This window comes from Elephas maximus, chromosome 8 (genome assembly GCF_024166365.1).
Source record: "Elephas maximus indicus isolate mEleMax1 chromosome 8, mEleMax1 primary haplotype, whole genome shotgun sequence".
Classification (NCBI taxonomy): Eukaryota; Metazoa; Chordata; class Mammalia; order Proboscidea; family Elephantidae; genus Elephas; species Elephas maximus.
The window spans coordinates 90,689,817-90,709,959 of record NC_064826.1 but is presented as its reverse complement, the minus strand read 5'-3'; the positions used below and the strand labels follow the sequence as shown (position 1 = coordinate 90,709,959).

At 41.4% G+C, this 20,143-nt stretch overlaps 1 protein-coding gene across 1 annotated transcript in view; it reads right to left on the bottom strand.

Moving 5' to 3' along the window:
• The window catches only part of CHN2 (chimerin 2), a 359,388-nt gene that overhangs the window by 176,059 nt on the left and 163,186 nt on the right, over positions 1-20,143 (bottom strand). Inside the window, exon 2 of the mRNA XM_049894797.1 lies at positions 12,701-12,739. Coding sequence (XP_049750754.1) covers positions 12,701-12,739 — 39 coding nt within the window. The remainder of the gene's footprint in view (positions 1-12,700; positions 12,740-20,143) is intronic.

Genomic DNA, 20,143 nt, shown 5'->3' with positions numbered 1-20,143 from the left:
ATTGTTACTGGCATTGTTCATTTTATGGCTTCCTTGGAGGATGAGATATGACTGAAATTCTTCTGAATATTTTAAAGATGAAATTCTACTTGTGAGGACCTGAGTAGTAAGATCATATAATAGGGTTCCTGAATTTAAATGCCCGTGTCTCTTGACATACCAGGGAAAGACTGGCGTTAGGAGTGTCATTCTCTAAAATGGTAAGGTTATACACAAAGACACAACAGATTCTGGGAGTGAATGAAACACCAAGTCAGTTCTCTTTTCAGTATTCCATTTCTGCCCTGCGTATCACCATGGATTCTCATCCATTTAACTATCTTCCACCCACTGTCATTCTTTTTCCGTGGGCTCTTTCATACCTTAAATAAGAATGACTCTTTTCTAACCTGCTTTAAAGACAGATTTTCAGGCTGGGGCCTGGAGAAAAGCAGGTGACTTGTACACAAAAATGCAATTTATCAGACTATTATTTGTGATTTTTCAGATTATAACTTTTTTTTCCTGCTGCTCAGCTAGTCTGTTTATTTCTCTTAGAGAGAAAGCTACTCTAGGCAGGTACTTTTGAGTTCTGCTTCCTTGAAAATAGAGGTTGAAAACAAGCCAAATTGATGTTATCTTCAGAATCTTAAAGAGGGAAGAATTAATCTTAGATGGAAAAAAATTCGAAAAGTAAAAAACTCAATCATATAAAGTCTTTCTTAAAAAAATTGATAAGATAAGCACTAATTTCTGATTTATTCTTAGGGTCTAAATATAAAAAAGAAATCTTAATTGAAGGCCACGTGGTCATGTGGGAACAGATGAAAATGATGGACTATATTTTGTAATTATGGCTCCCCAACGCCTTCTGCTCAACATGGTTATTTTCTTACCCAATTAAGTATAGACTATCCAGCTTCAGCACAAAGAAGAAACTATCTAATTCTTCTTATAGATGTTGTAATGTGCCATATTTTTAAGCTTATGTTGCCCACACTAATGATGAGGCATGTGTCATTAAGGACAACTGTACCCGTATAGAAGCCCTGGTGGTACAAAGGTTAAGAGATCAGCTGCTAACCAAAAGGTCAGCAGTTTGCAATTCAAATCCACGAGTCGTTCCTTGGAAACACTATGAGGCAGTTCTAATCTGTCCTATAGGGTCACTATGAGTCAGAATCGACTCATTATCAATGGGTTTGGTTTTGTTTTTTGATACCCATATAAGAAAGAAAAGCAGAGTTTAACCGAGCCCTTCAACTCAGGAGGACACCAAAAATGACATACAGATTTGAAAAACATAATCTGTAAACATCTGTCTCTGTATGGAAAAAGAGCCAGCAGATCCTAATGGACCAAAATATGGAAAAGTGGGACTGGATGGGGATAGATGAGCTGCCTTCCATACTAGATCATCAGCCAGTAGGCATATATTATTCGGCTTGAGCTACAGCATCCCACTAACTTCCATGGCACCACATTCTCCTGGTTTTCCTCTTTCTATCCTGGCTGCCCCTTTCCTGTCCCCATTGCTGACTTCCCCTCCTCTACCTCTCTACTGAATGTTGGAGATACCCAAGGCTTGTCCTAGACCCTCTCCAGGTGTCACAGTTTTCTGAAATAGTACTGTAAGTACAGAAGATGGCAAGGCATCACCTTTCAAGGCTGTGGGTTACAAAATATCCATGAGAAGAATTAAACGAACTATGAACTATATAGTACACCTACCAATGGAATTATATGTCATATAGGATCACTGTGAGTCAGAATCGACTGGACGGCGCACACATGCGCACACACACACACACACAGAGCTCTGGTGGCACAGTGGTTAAGAGCTCGGCTGTTAACCAAAAAGTTGGCAATTTAAAGCCACCAGCCACTCTTTGGAAACCCTATGGATGATGGCACCTAACAACAACAACATATATATCACATAAAAAATCAAAACCAAACTCGTTGCTTTTGAGTCGATTCCAACTCACAGTGACCCTATAGGACAGAGTAGAATTGCCCCATAGGGTTTTCAAGGAGGGGCTGGTGGATTCCAGCTGCTGACCTTTGCAGTCATAGCTCTTAACCACTAAGTCACCAGGGCTCCATATATCACATATACTCACACATATCAGTATACATGTAATGCATATTTTTATTTTAAGTGAGTAAAATTACAATATGTATTCATTTTTGCTTGTATCTGTATACAGAAACTCCGGAAGGACCCACAAGGAAGTAATAAGAGCAATTACCTTCAGAGGATGGAGGGGGTAGGGCAGACAAGGACAGGAATAAGAGAATGACTCCCTAATGTACACCTCAGTATATTGTTTTGACTTTTTGAACCATATGTATATATTGCTAATTCAAAACAAAAAAGAAAAGGCCATGGTAGATAAGGTGCACTGTAAAGAGAAAACATGAGGAAGAGTTGGCCAGTCAAAGATGGAGATACAGAAAGGGAGAGAACATTCCAGGCAGAGCTCTGGCAAGCGCAAAGGGTCTGGGAAGAAAAGAAAGCCTGCAAAGCGAGCCCCAGGAACTGCAGGTTGCTCAGTATGGCTGGACCACCATGAAGGTGGGGAGGCAAGACTGGAGGGTAGGTGGGGTCAACTCCTGAGGGTGGGTGGGGATTTTATCTGGGAAATCACAGAGAGCCATCATCTAAGAACTTGAAGAAAAAGAAGATCACCATCAGTTCTATGCCTTAAGAAGGTCACCAGGGTTGTGTGGGGAGAAAGGCTTTGGGGAGGACTGGGCAATCCAAGAGCCAGGTAGAGTGGGTCCAAGGCTACTGTGCGAATCTTGGCAAGATACTATGGGATTCTGAAACAAGGCTGTGGCAGTAGCGATGAAAAAAGTCTGGTTGTGTCCTTGTGAAATGTTTCCAGTGCCCCTGCTCATTGAGGCACACAAATAAGGAAAACGAAACCCAGCTATTAATAATTGTGAGCGTTCCACTGACTAACCCAGTACTGCCCATGCCCTCCTTAAATCAGGAAGGAGGCTGCGTGGAGTTCCTGCCTTCCTTGCGTATCAGCCCAACACCTACCAAGCTGATTAATGAGCGTAATGGGAATGAAAGGGGCCATCTTCTAGAATCACAGTTTTAGATCTAAAGGGAATGCAGAACCCACACGCAGAGAAGGCTGTCTACGATTCTAGTCCCATGATCAACGTCCTTTAAAGCCAACACTTATCGGTAGGGTACACAGCGGGAATGGTTTCGTGAACACCATTTTTAAGGTCTGTCTTGATGGTCACAAAGGAAATGCCCCTGGTAGAAGAGAAAAACATTTTAGCTAAGGGCTCCTTTGCAATTCATGTCAGCAAATACGAGAGCATCTGCTGTGTGCCAGACGTCACAGTCAGCATCACAGTGGAGGCTTGGAGGATGAATGGAGAGAAAGGGAAAGGACAAGGAAACCAGCATATTGAGTCCTTGCCATGTGCCAGGAACATAATGTTTTATTGAATCTTCACAAGGACCCAGAAAAAAATAACTTTGTATTATTATCATTCCCGTGTTCAGATGAGGAAACAGGTAAAGAGAGGTTATATATCTGCCCCAGGGCATAAAGTTAGTGCATCACTCTCTAGAGCCCAAATTTATTTTGCCTCAGGGCCTTTGGACTTGCTGTTCCCTCCCCTGGATTGCTCATCCCCCAGATATCTGTACAGCCCTTCATTCAGGGCTCTGCTCAAATCTCACCTTACCACAGAGGCCTTCCCTGAAATTCTACCCCATCACTCCACTCCTTTACTCTGTGTTACGGTTCTTCATAGCACTTGTCACCATTAACACACTTTCTATTTTACTTATTTATTTTGTACACTGCCTTTTTTTACTAAAATGTAAGCTCTTTGAGTCCAGGGATTTTGTTCTGTCCATTGCTGTATCCCCAGTACCTCGAACAGTGGTTGGCACATGTTGTTGTTGTTCGTTACTGTGAGTCTGCTCTGACTCATAGTGACCCCATGTACAACAGAATGAAAAGTTGCCCAGACCTGTGCCATCTTCATGATTGTTGGTATGCTCGAGTGCAACGTCATGGCCATTGTTTATTTTGAGTGCCTTACAACGTAGGGGCATCTTTCAGCTCTATATTGGGCAATATTCTGTTGTGATCCACAGGTTTTTTATTGGCTGATTTTTGAAGTAGATCTCCAGGCCTTTCTTCCTAGTCTGTCTTAGTCTGGAAGCTCTGCTGAAACCTGTCCACCATGGCTGACCCTGCTGGTATTTGAAATAACAGTGGCATAGCGTCCAGCATCATAACAAAATGCAAACTACCACAGTATGACAAACTGACAGATGGATGGTGGGCTTGGCATATAATGGGCGCTCAATGCATAGCTGGTGAATGAATAAACTGAACCAAACAGCCCGAAGGTCACAATCTGTGCCTTCTAGGAGACTCAGACCCAGTGAGGAAGACATATGTGGACGAAGCGTGGACCAATGCTGTAATGAGGGCAAGAAAGGGAAGCAGCTTATTCTTACTCAGGTGGTCCAGGATGGCTTTAGGAAGGGAAAGGCATGGAACTGGCCATGAAGAATTAGAGGGGTCTCCACAAGTAGAGAAGAGAGAGGGGTTATGGGTGGAAGGAAGAGCAGCAGCAGGGAAAGGGAATGGCATGCTGGTTGATCATGAGTCCAGCATGGCTGTGGCGCCAGGGTGTGAAGAGAAGGTGGAGGCCATACCCAGCTGCACCTTGAATGTCATGCTGAGGAGCACGGGTGCTCTTCCATCTGCAGTGGGGAGGCAGTGACACGCTTTGAGCTGGGCAGTGGCACGATCAGGTAATGGTCATAGAGTAAGACTATTTAGAATAATAGAGGCTGTCATTTTCGGGACATCCATTACGTGTCAGATACCTTACATGCATTTTCTCATTTAATCTTCCCCCAAAGTTTCCCACCTCACTGATAAAATAATGGAGATGCCCAGCTTTGAAGAATCTCGCTCAAGGTCATACTGATAATATGATAAAATCAAGATTCGAAGCCTGGATTTAGACCCAAGCTTGTATTTCTCAGTCTCAGCCAGCGGTTTCCCAATGTAGGTGGTGGAGAGGTCCCATATGGGGCTGTTGGCAGTACAATTACTGAGGAGCTGTTACGAAACACAGACTCCCAGACTCCATCCCTGAGGATATTGACCCTGCCCCTCCCACAAAAAACCAAACCAGTTTCTGTCCAGTTGATTCGACTCATGGCGACTCCATGTGTGTCAGAGTAAAAATGTGCTCCATAGGGTTTTCGACAGCTGATTTTTTGGAAGTTGATCACCAGACCTTTCTTCCGAGGCATCTCTGGGTGGGCTCAAACCTCGAAACTTTAGGTTAGCAGCTGAGCATGTTAACCACTTACACCACCAATCTGTTCTTTTCAAAGCTCTTTAGGAGATTCTAATGCATAGCCAGAGTAGGGGCCACCACCCTTTGCCTCAACAAAGGAAGGATCAGAGAAGGGGAAGCTTGGAGGCAGGGAAGCCAGAGAGAACATTCTTTTAATTGTATAGGACAGAGATGTGGAAATGTGAGTTAAGAACGCATTGGTGGAAATGCAGAGGAGCAGGCTGAGTTGATTGCAATGGTGGGTTGACACACTTGATTACTAATTGTACAGACGGAAGAACCGTTCGCGATTGGGAGATTGAGATACTATTAATAGAAATGGATGACACCGATGAAGGAATGTTTCTGGACAGTTCCTCTGCTGCGTCAACAGGTGGAAGGCCACAGCAGTAACCTCTGTGGACCCTCTGAGCTTTAGTAAAGGGAAATGTAGTAGTTCACATATCTTACAACAAGGAACTATTTGTTGTCAGTCACAGTCAAGGGACAACTTGGAAGAGGGGAGGGAGAGGGCTCTCTGCAAATCCCTCAAGCTACTTCTCTTTCCTGGTCCCTCAGCAGCAAACATCATTAACCAATTGCCCTTTCTCAGTGAGTAGGTCTCAGATCATCAAGACCTGCTTTGTGCTGTTCCAAGCACCAGAAGTTGACAAACAGGCGCAGAAGCCTATCTGCCATCTGTGCTATGTGTCTACAAAGATAATGAGATGGCAACCGACTACCCTGATAACAATATAAAAATGGGGCCCTAGCTCCAATCCTAGCCTCCAGTGAGGGTCCAAGCCCCTCCTTTTCAAAGTTAGCTATAACAGAAAAAAAAAAAAAACAACCTCTGAGGCAGGTTTAATATAACTGAGACATATCACATAATCTGAAAATGTAGCTTCTTGAATTTTCTTTGTTCAACAAACACGTTTCACAAGCAAAATGAAATAACGTGTGTCAGGTTCTGTGGGCTGAGAGGCAATATGATAGAATATGCTTCTGCAACAGTGTGTCCCAAATACATTCCAGGCATTCCCCACCCCTTCTAGAACCTTCTAGAATACACAAGAGAATTCTTAGCACTCAAACTAGCTGATATGCAGGGAAGGCCACCACTGGGGGACAGAGAAGTGGAGAAGGGGATCCCCTGCTCACTGGGAAACCTAAGGCAGATGGAGACATCTAGAGCTCAGAGGGAATGTTTTACTTTTTCTCCAACAAGCAAACTTGACCCATCTCCTCTGGGAACAAAACCAACCTATTCCCCGTGGATGACTTGTCAAAGGCCATGGTTTGCATGACACTGAAGCCCAGTTTAGATCCATAAGCTCCCAGAGATTCTGCAGGGATGTTTTCTAACAGCCTCCTTCTTTCTAAGGAGGGCAAGGGGACCCAGGAGACAAATCTGGTCTCTTGGTCACAACACTGCACCAGCACCACCCCTGCTTACTTACTGCCCATGTGTTTCCAGCTTTCCCAGGAAAAAATCACGGCCATGAGTAGGGAATTGTAGGTGCTCTTGAGATCTTCCTCAGCTCAACCCCATACTCCAACCTGCTGTGTTGCCTGGCTAACAGAATGCCAAGTCTTAAGGAGATTTAGTCCTTCTCTTGCCTAATGACACTTGGAAGGGGGTCTCAAGCATAAGTATGAATAAGAAATGGGGTCACCATGAGTCAGAATCCTGGCAGGAATCTAACAACAACATGGGGTTTGGTAACATGTATATCTCTCCACTTTTCCAAATCAGAGATCCGGGCTGGGGCCGAGGAATTGTTATAAGTACTCTCCCCAGGCGATGCTGATGCAGGTGGTTGCAGATCAGGGTTCTGGGATCCTAAGCTCCTGTTCAGAAAAACAGCACAAGCTATGACTGTTTGACCTACTGCCCGGGAGAAAATCCTGGGAGAGTTGTCAGCGGCAGTATCTGCCGCCTAATTGGCACTTGACCTCTTAAAAAATAAAATCTTTCAGAGTATACCCATGGTAGCTGGCTTTTGAACTTGTCTGCTAAGAGCATCCAGTTCATACAGTTCTGGCTTAAAATTTAGAATGTGGTTTCTTTCTTTCTTTTTTTTTTGAAGTGAACTTTAAAGCAGCTTTTAGGGCATTGAAACCAAAGCTCTCTCAGTGCCTTCATCAATGTTTTTGGATTTGGTCTTGACTGTTAAGGGTTAGTTACAGATGTATCATACTTTGGGAAATTATTCTGTGGGAACAGCTCCGTAGGAGGAAGCATTAACTTCTAAGGCAGGCGGAGAAGCGCAGAGGGCAGGAAATTAAAGGACATCACGAGACAGCTCCTTGAGTCAAGACCTTATCTGTCCTTGTGACACCACAACTTTAAGTGCAGCGTCAGCCTTAACACAGAGCCTTAATATGTGTTTGTTGAATGAATGAATAAATTAGTAGTTTGTCAGTTTGTCATACCGTGATGGCTTGAGTGTTGCTGTGACGCTGGTGGCTATACCACTAGTATTTCAAATACCATCAGGGTCACCCATGGTGGACAGGTTTCAGCAGAGCATCCAGACTAAGACTAGGAACAAAGGCCTGGTGACCTACTTCTGAAAATTACCCAATGGAAACCTTACAGATCACAACAGAACACTGATTCATTTTGGACACTTCATCAAGAGGGATCAATGCTGGAATAGGACATCATGTTTGGTGAAATAGAGGGCCATCAAGGGTGAGGGAGACGCTTGGTAAGATGGATTGGCACAACAACATGCTTGTAATCATTAGGATGATGGAGAACCGGGCAACATTTCTTCTGTTGTACATAAAGTCACGATGAGTTAAAGTCACTTAAACAGCAGCTAACAACAACATATTTTCTATTAAATATTGAGAGAGCTGATTTCTAAGCTTCTTAGACTTTAAATTTCTAAGTTAAACATTTGTGGTTGCTTCACCAGCATCCATTCCCATTCTCCCGCATCCTAATAATGTTCTCCATTTCCCAGTCATGTGGGGTTCTGCTGGATGCCCCCTTGCCCAGTTCCAGTGGTGGGTCTTCATTGATCTAGGGCAGCTGGCATACCCCAATTCTCTGACCACCGTGATGGAGTCAGGAATGGGCAACCGAGACCGACCCGGGCTGAGACTACTCAGTTCTAAGCCTATGCTTAAGTGTCAGGAAAGCAGGCTGTCTCTTTGGCTACTGCTCTTGAATGAGGAAGTGGTAGCCCTAGTGCTGTAAATAGCTATTGGCAGATCACAAGGGAAGAGCCTACTAAGAGTGGAGCCAAACCTGAGCCAGTGGATCCAAGAAAGGAAGAAATACAAACTGGGTTCTGGTAATATTGTTTGAGTTGCTGGAACAGGCCATGTCTGGGACCCATGTTTCTGGATTATTTGCTTCAGCCAATCAATGTGATTGAGTTGAGTCTTCAGTTACTTTCAACCAAGAGCACTTCAATTACCACCTAGAAATAGCTTTTTAAGCTATTATGAAACAGACTAATTTTTTTTTTTTTTTTAAGAAATACCATCATAATTGGGACTAATGCTTCGTAACAAGAATTTGATATCAAATAAGTCATAGCTATGGCCAATGGTATGGCCAATGGTAGGCAAGGAAATCAAAGACATAGCTATTATACTTCTATAATCATTGAAAATCATGAATTTTTAAACTAAAGTCATTTTAAATATAAAAAAACTAAGTCATATAAGATGGCAAAAAAAATATGAGAGATTTTAAAGTAAAAAATAATACAGGAAACATATGAGAGATTTTAAATATATGGGAAATATATGAGAGATTTTAAAATAAAAAATAATACAGTTAAAAAAAAAGTGTGTGATGAAAAATATGGATTCCACAAATGATATGCTAATGAATTTGGCATCAGTATTTTTATCTAAAATAAATCCCTCAGAGGATTGTTTGTATGTCAAACAGAAGGGCTTATGATTCCTGAGTCCAGAAGAGTTTGCCAACAGGTTATGTAAGAATAAATAAATTTAATATCATGACAGATTTATTAGACTTTCAGATTAGGATAATGCTATAGGTTTTTTTTTTTTATATATAGTTTTAGCATGTTTGCATTTGTCAAAGTAGCCCATGAAGGTCTGCAAGGCCCTTGGGCTCTTTCTCATATACATCCTTCAAGACCCACATGTAAATTTGCCTCTTCTATAAAGTCTTCTCTAATTCCAGTAGGTAGAGGAGTTAGTAGCAACCATTTGCTTTTTAATTTAACTGGTTGACATCTGTCTCTCTTATTAGACTGTACGTTAAGGGAAAGGATAGGATAGGTTTTATTCACAGTTGATCCCTAATACCTATCTTGACACTGAAAAGGTGTTCATTGTATGTGTGCTGAAAGATTGAATGAATGATCGATAACTTTGGGAATAAGACTGAGTATCATGAGCTTGATAATAATATTGTTAAGTTAGTTTATAATTGGTCCAGCACCCAAACTCAAAGAATTGACAGATGAGGGGCAACCAAGAGTAAGGTCTTTCTCAGTGATGTTCTTTAGGGCTTTGATCAACACATGTGATACCATGGACGGCATTGCAGATGGCATACTCCCCTCATTTTTGGAGTTCCACATCATTAAAGCCCTCAAACAGCCTGGATGACCATTACCAAACCAAAAAACCAAACCTGTTGCTGTTGAGTTGATTCTGACTCACCATGACCCTATAGGACAGAGTGGAACTGCCCCATAGGGTTTCCGAGGAGCAGAAGGTAGATTCCAACTGCTGACCTTTTGGTTGGCAGCCAAGCTCTTAACCACTGCACCACCAGGGATGACCATTGTTGTTGTTGTTGTTAGGTGCCATCGAGTCGGTTCCGACTCATAGAGACCCTACGCACAACAGAACGAAACACTGCCCGGTCCTGAGCCATCCTTACAATCGTTGTTATGCTTGAGCCCATTGTTGCAGCCACTGTGTCAATCCACCTGGTTGAGGGTCTTCCTCTTTTCCGCTGACCCTGCGCTCTGCCAAGCATGATGTCCTTCTCCAGGGACTGATCCCTCCTGACAACATGTCCAATTAGTTGGGAGTAATAAAGATAGAGTTCATACATGCCATTAGGTCTGTATTAAATGGCCTCAACTATCTCTTCTACATCTAAAGTTTTGTGATTATAGAGACACACAACAACAACAAATAAAACACACCTTGGTTGTATCCAAAAATCAAACTTAAATCCAGTATACTAGGGTAAAATTGATACGGTGAATGTATAGTCAGCAATGCCTTCCCAGCTTCTCTAGGACAGAGAAATAATTTTAAGAGATAAACTGGGTGGCCCAAGGACTCTTAGAAAAAGGTGAAATAAATTTGAGCCAATGCCATCTTTTTGCTCCAGTAAAGCCATCTGCGATGGCATTCACTCAACGAATATTTATTGGGTAGTTAATGTACGCAAGGCTGTGTGCAAGGTGGTGTGCAAGGCACAGCAAGTCACGGAACACAAATGACTATCCCAATACATCTCGCTACAGATATTTTGTTGATTTACTATCAGGGCACTTCACACTCCGTTAGGAAACAAACAAACGAAAACATCCAATTACTGTCATTACTGCTTCCTTTTAGAACTGAAGATGAGCATACAGAATGTGAGATCGCAAGGGCTCTAAGAAACCCAGCACGGCCCCTTTATTTCACAGATGGAAAAACAGACCCATGTAGTAAAGAACAAGGTGCCTCTATGGGTACTCACATGGAAAGATAAACAAGATACTTGTGAAGTCAGACAAGCAATATGAAGGACACCAAATAGAACACAAACACATTTTTATAAAATGAAACCAAAAAATGCCTTTAATGTTAGTCTTGTGAATTTTAAACAATAGGAAGAATAAGCCTTCCAAAATGGACAGGGGTCAGGTATTGGGAAGGGGGACAGGAGAAGCAGAATATGGGTTGGGGACTTGGAAATTTTCACTTTTGGCTTTTTGTATTTCTATAATATTTGTCTTTTATGTAACTTTATGTTGCTTTTGTAATCAGAATTGTTGTCCTTGTTGGCTGCCGTCAAGTCAACTCTGACTCATGGCAACCCCATGTGAGCAGAGGAGACCTGCTCCAGAGGGCTGCGACCTGACAGAAGCAGACGGCCAGGCCTGTGCGTCCAGACTGCCAACCTTCTCCTCCAGCAGTTGAGTGCCTAACTGACTGCACGTCCCAGGGACTTTTAATCAAAATACACATACTGCTATGTGTGTTATCTATATGTCTCTATGTATATATTTATTCATTTATAAACTTTAAATGGAAGAAGTTTGGAGACTTGTAGGCTGTGGAGTTAGGCTCGATTCTGGGCTCCGCGGTGAATGCCATCCTACCACTCATTGTGAAATCTTAGCTAAGTTCCTTAACCTTTCTGAGCCGTTGTCTGTGAAACAAGGATAATAACAGTCCCTATCACTTTGGGCTGGTGTGAGAATTTGAGGATTCGGTGGCTAGCACATGATAGGCTCTCAGTGGGCAGTAGCACCACTGGCAACGTCGATGATGGTAATAGTAATTTTTCTTACTATCGCTGCCAGAAGTGGAGCCTGAACAAGAACCCCCGTCCTCTGGCTCTCGGCATGGTGGGTTTCCATCATACCACACTGCTTCCCTCTCTCCCCAGAGAATTACTTTGTTGGGCATATGATACCAAGGACAAAGAAAACAAGTCTGAGGTGATAACAACGGCCTCCCTTCGCAGGGGAGCTGAATTGAAGATCAATTTTCAGATATGATATCTGTATCTAAGGAGTCACACTTAGTGACCAAACACTATTCTTTGCTATCTGTTGATTTTTTAGTGATAAATGTCATATGATATTAGAGTCTTAGGATGATCAACCAAGAACATAGTTTATGGAAATCAACACTTCACCCTTGATGACCAAGTGTGGGAAAAAAAAGTTTCAAACCAAAAAGGCAGAGAGTCAGAATGTATATATCCCTTTTCTAAGCATTCCTGAAATGGGTTACAGGCTTTTGGGGGTCCTGGTTAGGGAAGGAAAGAGTCCTGGTGGTACAGTGATTAAAGTGCTTGGCTGCTAACCAAAACGTTGGCGGTTCGAACCCAACGCTGCTCCTTGGGAGAGAGATATGGTAATCTGCTTCCATAAAGATTACAGCCTTGGAAACTCTGGGGCAGCAGTTCTACTCTGTCCTATAGGGTTGCTATGAGTTGGAATCAACTTGACGACAATGGGTGGGTCAGGGAGGAGGTGCTGTTTTAGTCCTCTCTAATATGTCTCCTTAGTGGAAGCATAAGACTTTGGGTTTTCCACACCATTGATGCGAGGCTACTTGGGTGCACTAACTAAACATCAAGAATTGCTCAAATAGGCAGGCCTGCTAAAGACTTCCCGAGGAGATTTTCATTTCAGATACTCACAGTACGATTTCCATATTGGAGGCTGGTATTCTTCAGCATCTAGAATAAAAAGAAAGAAATCAATCCATCAGTCTGAACGTCAAACTGTCAACATGTGTCTTCTCTGGGGGAACAACGGTCTGTCAGCAGTGCTTGCATTCCATCCCAGGGGGACTCTCCGCTCACTTACGGGACAGTTCCAGGCATGAGGAGGGAACACGCAGCACATTTGTGGCCTCAACACCCCTTCCTTCAGATCACTTACTGCAACAGAATCAATTGCTTAACCATTTTCATAGAGCCCAGTAAATCAAAAAAGATTTTTAAAGCAATTAGCTTGATTGTGCCCTCCAGTAATCCTTTCAAACAGTATTTACTTAACTTGGCATAATAAACATATAATTTATCTTACAGTTTCCAATCAGAACTTTCATCCATTTCTTAAAACTTGAGGGCCAGACCCAGAGTGGCAAGTCTGTAATACTAATTCTGGAAAGTTGTGCAACTCAACCAACTCAACTCCTAAAATAATAAGTCTGACAGCAGACACACTGATGATTCAACTGGAGCCCTATTATTGCCTTGAATTTACTCCAATGTGTGACTTAGAAAATTTCCAGAAAACTCTCAGCAATCAGAAGTGTCAAGTGGAAGAGTTCCGACAAAATGCAAAGGATGAAATTGTTTGTTATTCATCAGTCTAGAAAACAGACAACGGGAAAGTCTCCTTGTTCAGTCAACTCTACAGTCTCAGAGCTGACAGCTGAATCTATAATTCTGACAGAGTTAGTATAGTCCTCTTGAGCTATAAGGGCTTGGTAAAACATTCTCTAGCTTACATAACCAGAGGAAAAAATCCTTTTCCTCAAGTACGTGGACGGTTTAGCTGAAGGGGAACTTAGCGTTCTTTAGTTCGGCACCTTCAGCTAAGGAGGGGTCGCTGGGTGGTGCCAACTGTTAATGCACTCAGCTGCTAACTGAAAGGTTGGAGGTTCAAGTCCTCCCAGAGGTGCTTTGGAAGAAAGGCCTCGTGATCTACTTCTAAAATATCAGCCACTGAAAACCCAGTGGAACACAGTCTACTCTGACACGCACGGGGTTGCCATGAGTCAGAATCAACTCGATGGCAACTGGTAGATAAGGAACCTCAGTGGGGGGTGGGGGGGGTTGTCCTGCACTCCCTTCGGCATCACAGGGCCTGCCTTTATGCTGCTGCGTCCTTATACTTACTTTCACTTAAAGGAATAGAACTGTTCTAACCTCACGCATTAAGATAGGTGAGTCAACTTAGGAGATTTCTTTCTCACCCTGAGAGACAAATATGCCATTTATAACTGAAAACTAACTAGAGTGGTGAACTTGCCCAAATTCTGCTCAATTAATTACATTTGTGTAACTTAAATTTTTTTACAATTAGTGTCTTGCTTTCTGGGGCCCGCTTTATCAGAGTGCTCAGCTAAATGTCTGCAAAGTTAGTTTTATGTAAATGAATCTGTATCTTTAGGCCTCACTCTGTTTAGGATCCTATGTATGAATAATCATTCACAAAGGCACACACAAATACAGTTCAGTAGTAATGCCTTATGCAGTCATTCAAACTGAGCTTGCTGAATGAAAGTGGGCCATTAACTCTTAATACTCTCGTCAAAGTAAGAAAACGCTTCTTATAATAGTGGACTTTTGGTAAACGAGCAGTAAATTTCATTCTATATGTGACACAAACCAATTTAATGGGTTAACATGCATGTTGTTTATAAAGAACATTCAAAGAAATCAAGTTGCTGAGTTTACAATAAAATTCTAGAATCATCCATACAATGGCCTCCAGGAAAGCCAAGCCCTGTGTGTTAAAATGTTGATGGCGCTCTCAAAAATATTTTTTCAAAGACAAATAAAGATTAAAACACATACACACACACACACACACAGAAAAACACATGTCTGTGTACATGTGCCAGCTTGTATAAAAATGTAAATTGCTGAGATACCACCCACCCAAGGTTGTAATGTCTTGCTTTTTGGGATGGAATTTATTTTTGAGGGAATCACAGCTCCTATAACAAGATGTGTTCAAGTATGTCCAGCACCAAGACACACTAAGGGAAGATCCTAAGAAAGATGAGATCATCCCCTTTATGCAGGTTTTTAAAAAGAGTCCAGATACTCAATTAGAGCACCTAAAGGTTTCACACTTAAAGTCAGAAGTTTCTATCAGATGACCTCTCACTGGCCATTTCAGTCTTGTTTTTCTGTGGAAATTGTAGATTTCATTTTATCTGAAACACTGACTCCTAACTTTACATTGTTTGTTTAAGCTGCCCTGTGTGCTACATAAGCAATTTATCCCTTTCCAGTTGTTCCTTGTTGGCAATGTAACAAAAAACCAACCAGCTGCCATCGAGTCAACCCTGACTTATGCAACCCACGTGTGTCAGAGTAGAGCTTTGCTCTACAGAATTTTCAGGGGCTGATTTTTTCGCAGTAGGCCACCAGACCTTTCTTCCAAGGTGCCTCCGGGTGGACTTGAACCTCCCAACCTTTTGGTTAGCAGCAAGCACATTAACTGTCTGCACCACTAGGGACTCTGGCAATATAACAGAGGTGAAGAAAGTCACCCATAGAGACTGGAGATCATAACATCTCCTTTCTCAAAACTCTCCAACCATTTGGAATAAAATGCAAGCATCTTACTGTAGCCTACAACGTCCTGCATCATCTGGTCTCTGCCCCCTTCTTTGATCTGATTGCATACATTTTCCCCCTTTTCACTTATTATCCAGCCACAGTGGACTTTTCTCATTCCTAGAACAAGTCAAGTTCTTTGGAGCCCCCTGCCTTTGCCCTTGTGGACCCTCCATGTAAAATGCCCTCCACTAGATCTTTGCATGGTTGACTTGCTCCATCACGTACGGCTCAGTAAAATGTCACCTCCCAGGGCCTTTCCTAAAGTAGCCTTCTCTTTACCCCAGTGACTCTCTTAACACACTACTTGTTTTCCTTCGTAGCACTTATTACCATCTGAAAGTATTTATTGATTTGTTGACTTGTTATTATCGGTCTCCTCCCATCTATTAGCCACACTCCATAAAAGCAGGAATTTTTCCTCGTTCACTTCTGCATCAGAAACCCTTAGAAGGATGTCTGGCATAGAAAAGATGTTCAAAAATTATGTGTTAAATGAATGAATGCATTCCCAGGGTTCAAATACTGCCTCTGACAATTACTGGCTGAATAAATTGAGACATTGTACTTAACTTCCTTTAAGAGCTTCATAATGCTCATCTTTGTAAAGAAGAAATAATAAAATATGGCTCTCATAACCTAGCTCTTAGGGTTATTGTGGGAATTAGATGAGATAATACATAAAGTCCTTGGGACAGAATCTGGCAAACAGTAAATTCTCAATAAATGCCCTGGGTGGCGCCAACAGTTAACACACTTTGATGTTAACTAAAAGGGTGGAAGTTTGAGTTCACTCAGAGGCTTCTCCACAGAAAGACATGGTGAGCTACTTCTGAAAAATCAGCCTGAAAAACTAGCCATTGAAAACCCTATGGGGCCCAGTTCTACTCTGACACACACAGGGTCGCCAGGAGTCAGAGTCCACGGCAGATGGTTAATGTCATCGTGTTGTTGTCATTGTTACGTTATTCCCTCCTGGCTCTTCCCAAGATAGGCCTGTGCTCTTGCCTTCTTTTCCTTGACTGCAGCCAATGACAATCGCTATTCTCACCCTCGAGATCTGGAAACTGTAATTAAGTTCTATGCTGCTGTCACTGAAGGCCTTTCTTTGCCATAAAAGAATTCAAAGTGAGAGGCTATTTGTCATGCTTCAGTGGAACGACTATAATTACCTTGGTCTTAGAGACACATTTCACAAACCACTAACGCACACTGTTAGGAGGCCTCGGTCAAGTGACAAGGCACAAAATACATTTAATATGTTGAAACAAATCTTTAGTTGCCTCCAACACCACCCCACAACACACACACTAATTGCCCCAATTTCACACGATACTCTGCAAAGGCCTACTTCAGTTTTGGCTAGCTTGACACCTTTTTTTTTTTTTTTAACCTCAAATGGGTTTTCAAGGTCATTTAGTCTGCCTTCCTCATCCATCAGATGAGAAAAATAAAACACAGAACAGTTAAGTGGCTTCCTCAAGGTCAAATTAGAGGCAGAGGCAGGATTAGAGCATGGAGCTCCAACTGCCTCTGATACATCATTCATCCATGCCAGGCAGTCCATCTGCTATGGACTGAATTCTGTCCCCCCAAAATATGTGTTGGAATCCTAACCTCTATACCTGTGGTTGTAATGTAATGATCTTCCATTATGCAATTTAATTTTTTTTTAATGAGGGCGTACCAGTGTAAAACCAAAAAAAAACCCCATTGTGTCAAGTCGATTACAAATCATAGTGACCCTATAGGACAGAGCAGAGCTGCCCCATAAATTTTCCAAGGAGTGCCTGATGGATTTGAACTACTTTTTTTGGTTAACAGCCATAGCTCATAACCACTACGCCACCAGGGTTTCCATACCAGTGTAGGGTGTGTCTTAAACCTAATCACTACTGACTTAAAAAAAGAGCAAATTAGACACAGAGACAAGCACATACTGGGATAGACAGATGCTATGTGAGGATCGTCAGAGAACTAAAGAATGCCCAGGCCTACCTACAAGGAGGAACCCTGGTGGTGCAGTGGTTAAGAGCTCAGCTGCTAACCAAAAGATCGGCAGTTCGAATCCACCAGCCACTCCTTGGAAATCCTATCGTTCTACTCTGTCCTTACAGGGTTGCCATGAGGAACTGACATGCCCGAGACCCTGATTTATACTTCTAGCCTCCAGAACCAAAGAGAATAAATTTCTGTTCTTTAAAGCCACTCACTTGTGGTATTTCTGTTACAACAGCACTAAGAAACTTAAGACAGGCACCATCCTAATTTACAGATATTAAAATCAACAAAACAAAATTATTGTATAATGTATTTGTAATAAATTGCTGGTTTGAAACATTGACAACAAGTCAAAGAGTGGGACAGTATTCCATCTCTACCTATACCCCCACCTCATAATTAAAATCCAGGAGATGCAAGGCACTGAGAGAACTGACAACAGAAGGCACGGTGCTTTTTTGAAAATGTATTATTTTGTTAAACATTTAGAGAAACGGGTATAACACAGAAGGAGGGGAAAAGAAATAGAATGGAAGAAGATCCATATTCTACGAAAAACTAAAATTGAACCCAATAGACTGTTACTAATTTTTGGAAAGGAACAATACAGTAAAAAGATCAGAGAGGCTTTGAAAACATATTGCTTAAAACCATTGATTAAAACACACCTAACCTTTAAAAAAAGTGTGTAAGCCCTTTGACTCAGCAATTCCATTCATGAGAATTCTAACATAACGACTGATCACATAAACAAAGATAGGAACAAGATGTTCAATGTTGCTTTGTTTAAAATAGGGAAAAACTGGAAACAACCTAAAAAACCAGTTAAAGGGGAAAGGTTAAATAGATTATCATACGTTCTAACTATGGAAATGATGGTTTCGATCTTAGCTTTGTAGTCAACAGCACAGCCTTTGAAGCTAGACTGCCTAGGTTCAAAACCTAACTCTGCCACTTACTAGCTGTGTGACCACAGGCAAATTGTTTAATCTCTCTGTGGCTCAATTGTGTTTTAATCTATACAGTGAAGGCAATAATAGTAATACCTAGATTATAGCATTGCTGTGAGGACTGAATGGGTTAATATGTATAAGATGTTTGAATTGGCGCTCGAGGTATAATAAACTCTATGTTGGCTGCTGTTATTGTCTATCTTTAATGCCATGGAGAAACGTTCCAGCTACATCATTAAGTATCAAACAAATCAAGTTACAAAACAATTTATTAAGTATGATCCCATTTTTGAAAAAAGGTAAATATTTATATACGTAGGAATTTTCTAGAAACCCAGTTATTAACAGTTGCTATACCTAATAGTGAAAATATGGGTGATTTCTATTTTTTTCTTTTTTTGCCTACCTGCCTTTTATAATTTTCTCTACATATTGCTCATATAAAAATGAAAATGAATGAGAAATAAATTAGCGAGACTGCTAGGTGGTTTCATTTCCTTTCTTTTTCTGAATACGCTGTCTAAATAAATCACCACCTTGAAAATAAAGTAGATGTAAAAAGACCCAACAAAAATTACTTTTATAATAACTCATGCAGTGTGTACAGCTGTGGCACAGTATTTGTGCAAGAAGGGCTAAGTGTGAAGACAAAAGAAAAGAGACAGGTATTTTTGCAGCAAAAGGCCATGCCCAATGTCCTTGGTCCTCTATTGAAAATGCTGTAACATGAACTTGGACGAGTAAGTCTAAACAGGCTGGGAAGTAGGTACATCCTCTCATTAAACAGGGGGAGAAAAAGGGACAAAAAGGGCACAGACACAGGAAATGATCAAAACCTTACAAAAACAGGTAACGCGACCACTTGAATAAAATAACCCATACAGAATTTGAACATATTTAAAAAAGAAAACCTGGTGAGAGGGGACAGAGGTGCTAACTCTTGAAAGCAACCTTGAGAAAAACTTTATGTGCTAAAGTAACTAAACCCTGAAAAGACAGCGCTGCAGTACTGATCCCCGGAGAAGATGGAGAATTCTGGGATTAGCCCGTGCTGTCAGCTTCAGAGAAAACTCAGTGGAGAGGGCGATGGGGTAATAGGGAACCTGCATCATAAAAAGTCCTCCCTCTAGGTCAAGAGCAGGACAAAAATAACTTAATACCTCTATTGCGCTTACTACACTTTAAAGTAATACATACAAGCTTATTGTTAAAAAACAAAAAAAAAACTCCAACAATTCAAAAATGTATATCTTAGATAGTCCCCTACCTAAAAAAAAAAAAAAAAGCCTCATTATCAATTTGTATGGCTCCTTTCAGACTTTTCCTTGTAAATAATTAGCATAAACATTTACAAAAATGATGTCCCATCGTATATAATGGTTTGCCACTTGTTTTGTGAATTTAACAATGTTTCTTAGGCATCTTTCCACATCAATGCACACAGATCTATGGTTTTTTATACCACTATTTGGTGTTGTCTTGTAGGGATCTATGAAAATATAGTTAATTCACTTATGGAATAACTTCCAAAAGATGGGGACGCTTGGGCTATTTCCAATTTTTTTACTGTGGATAAACAATGCTGCAATGATTGATAAGCAATGCAACGTTGTATGTGCAGGATAGATCTGGAGAGTTGAACTGCTGGATGAAGAGTCTGGGTGTTTTTTATTTTAAAAGCTCTGGTTAAAATGGCCTTCCAAAAAGCTGTGTCAACTGGAACTCGTAACAGCCGTGTATAAGAACGCCTCTATCCCCACACACTCACCAACACTGGCTATTAATAATACACACTTAAATTTTTGATGTTTTTAAAACGGTTAAAAGT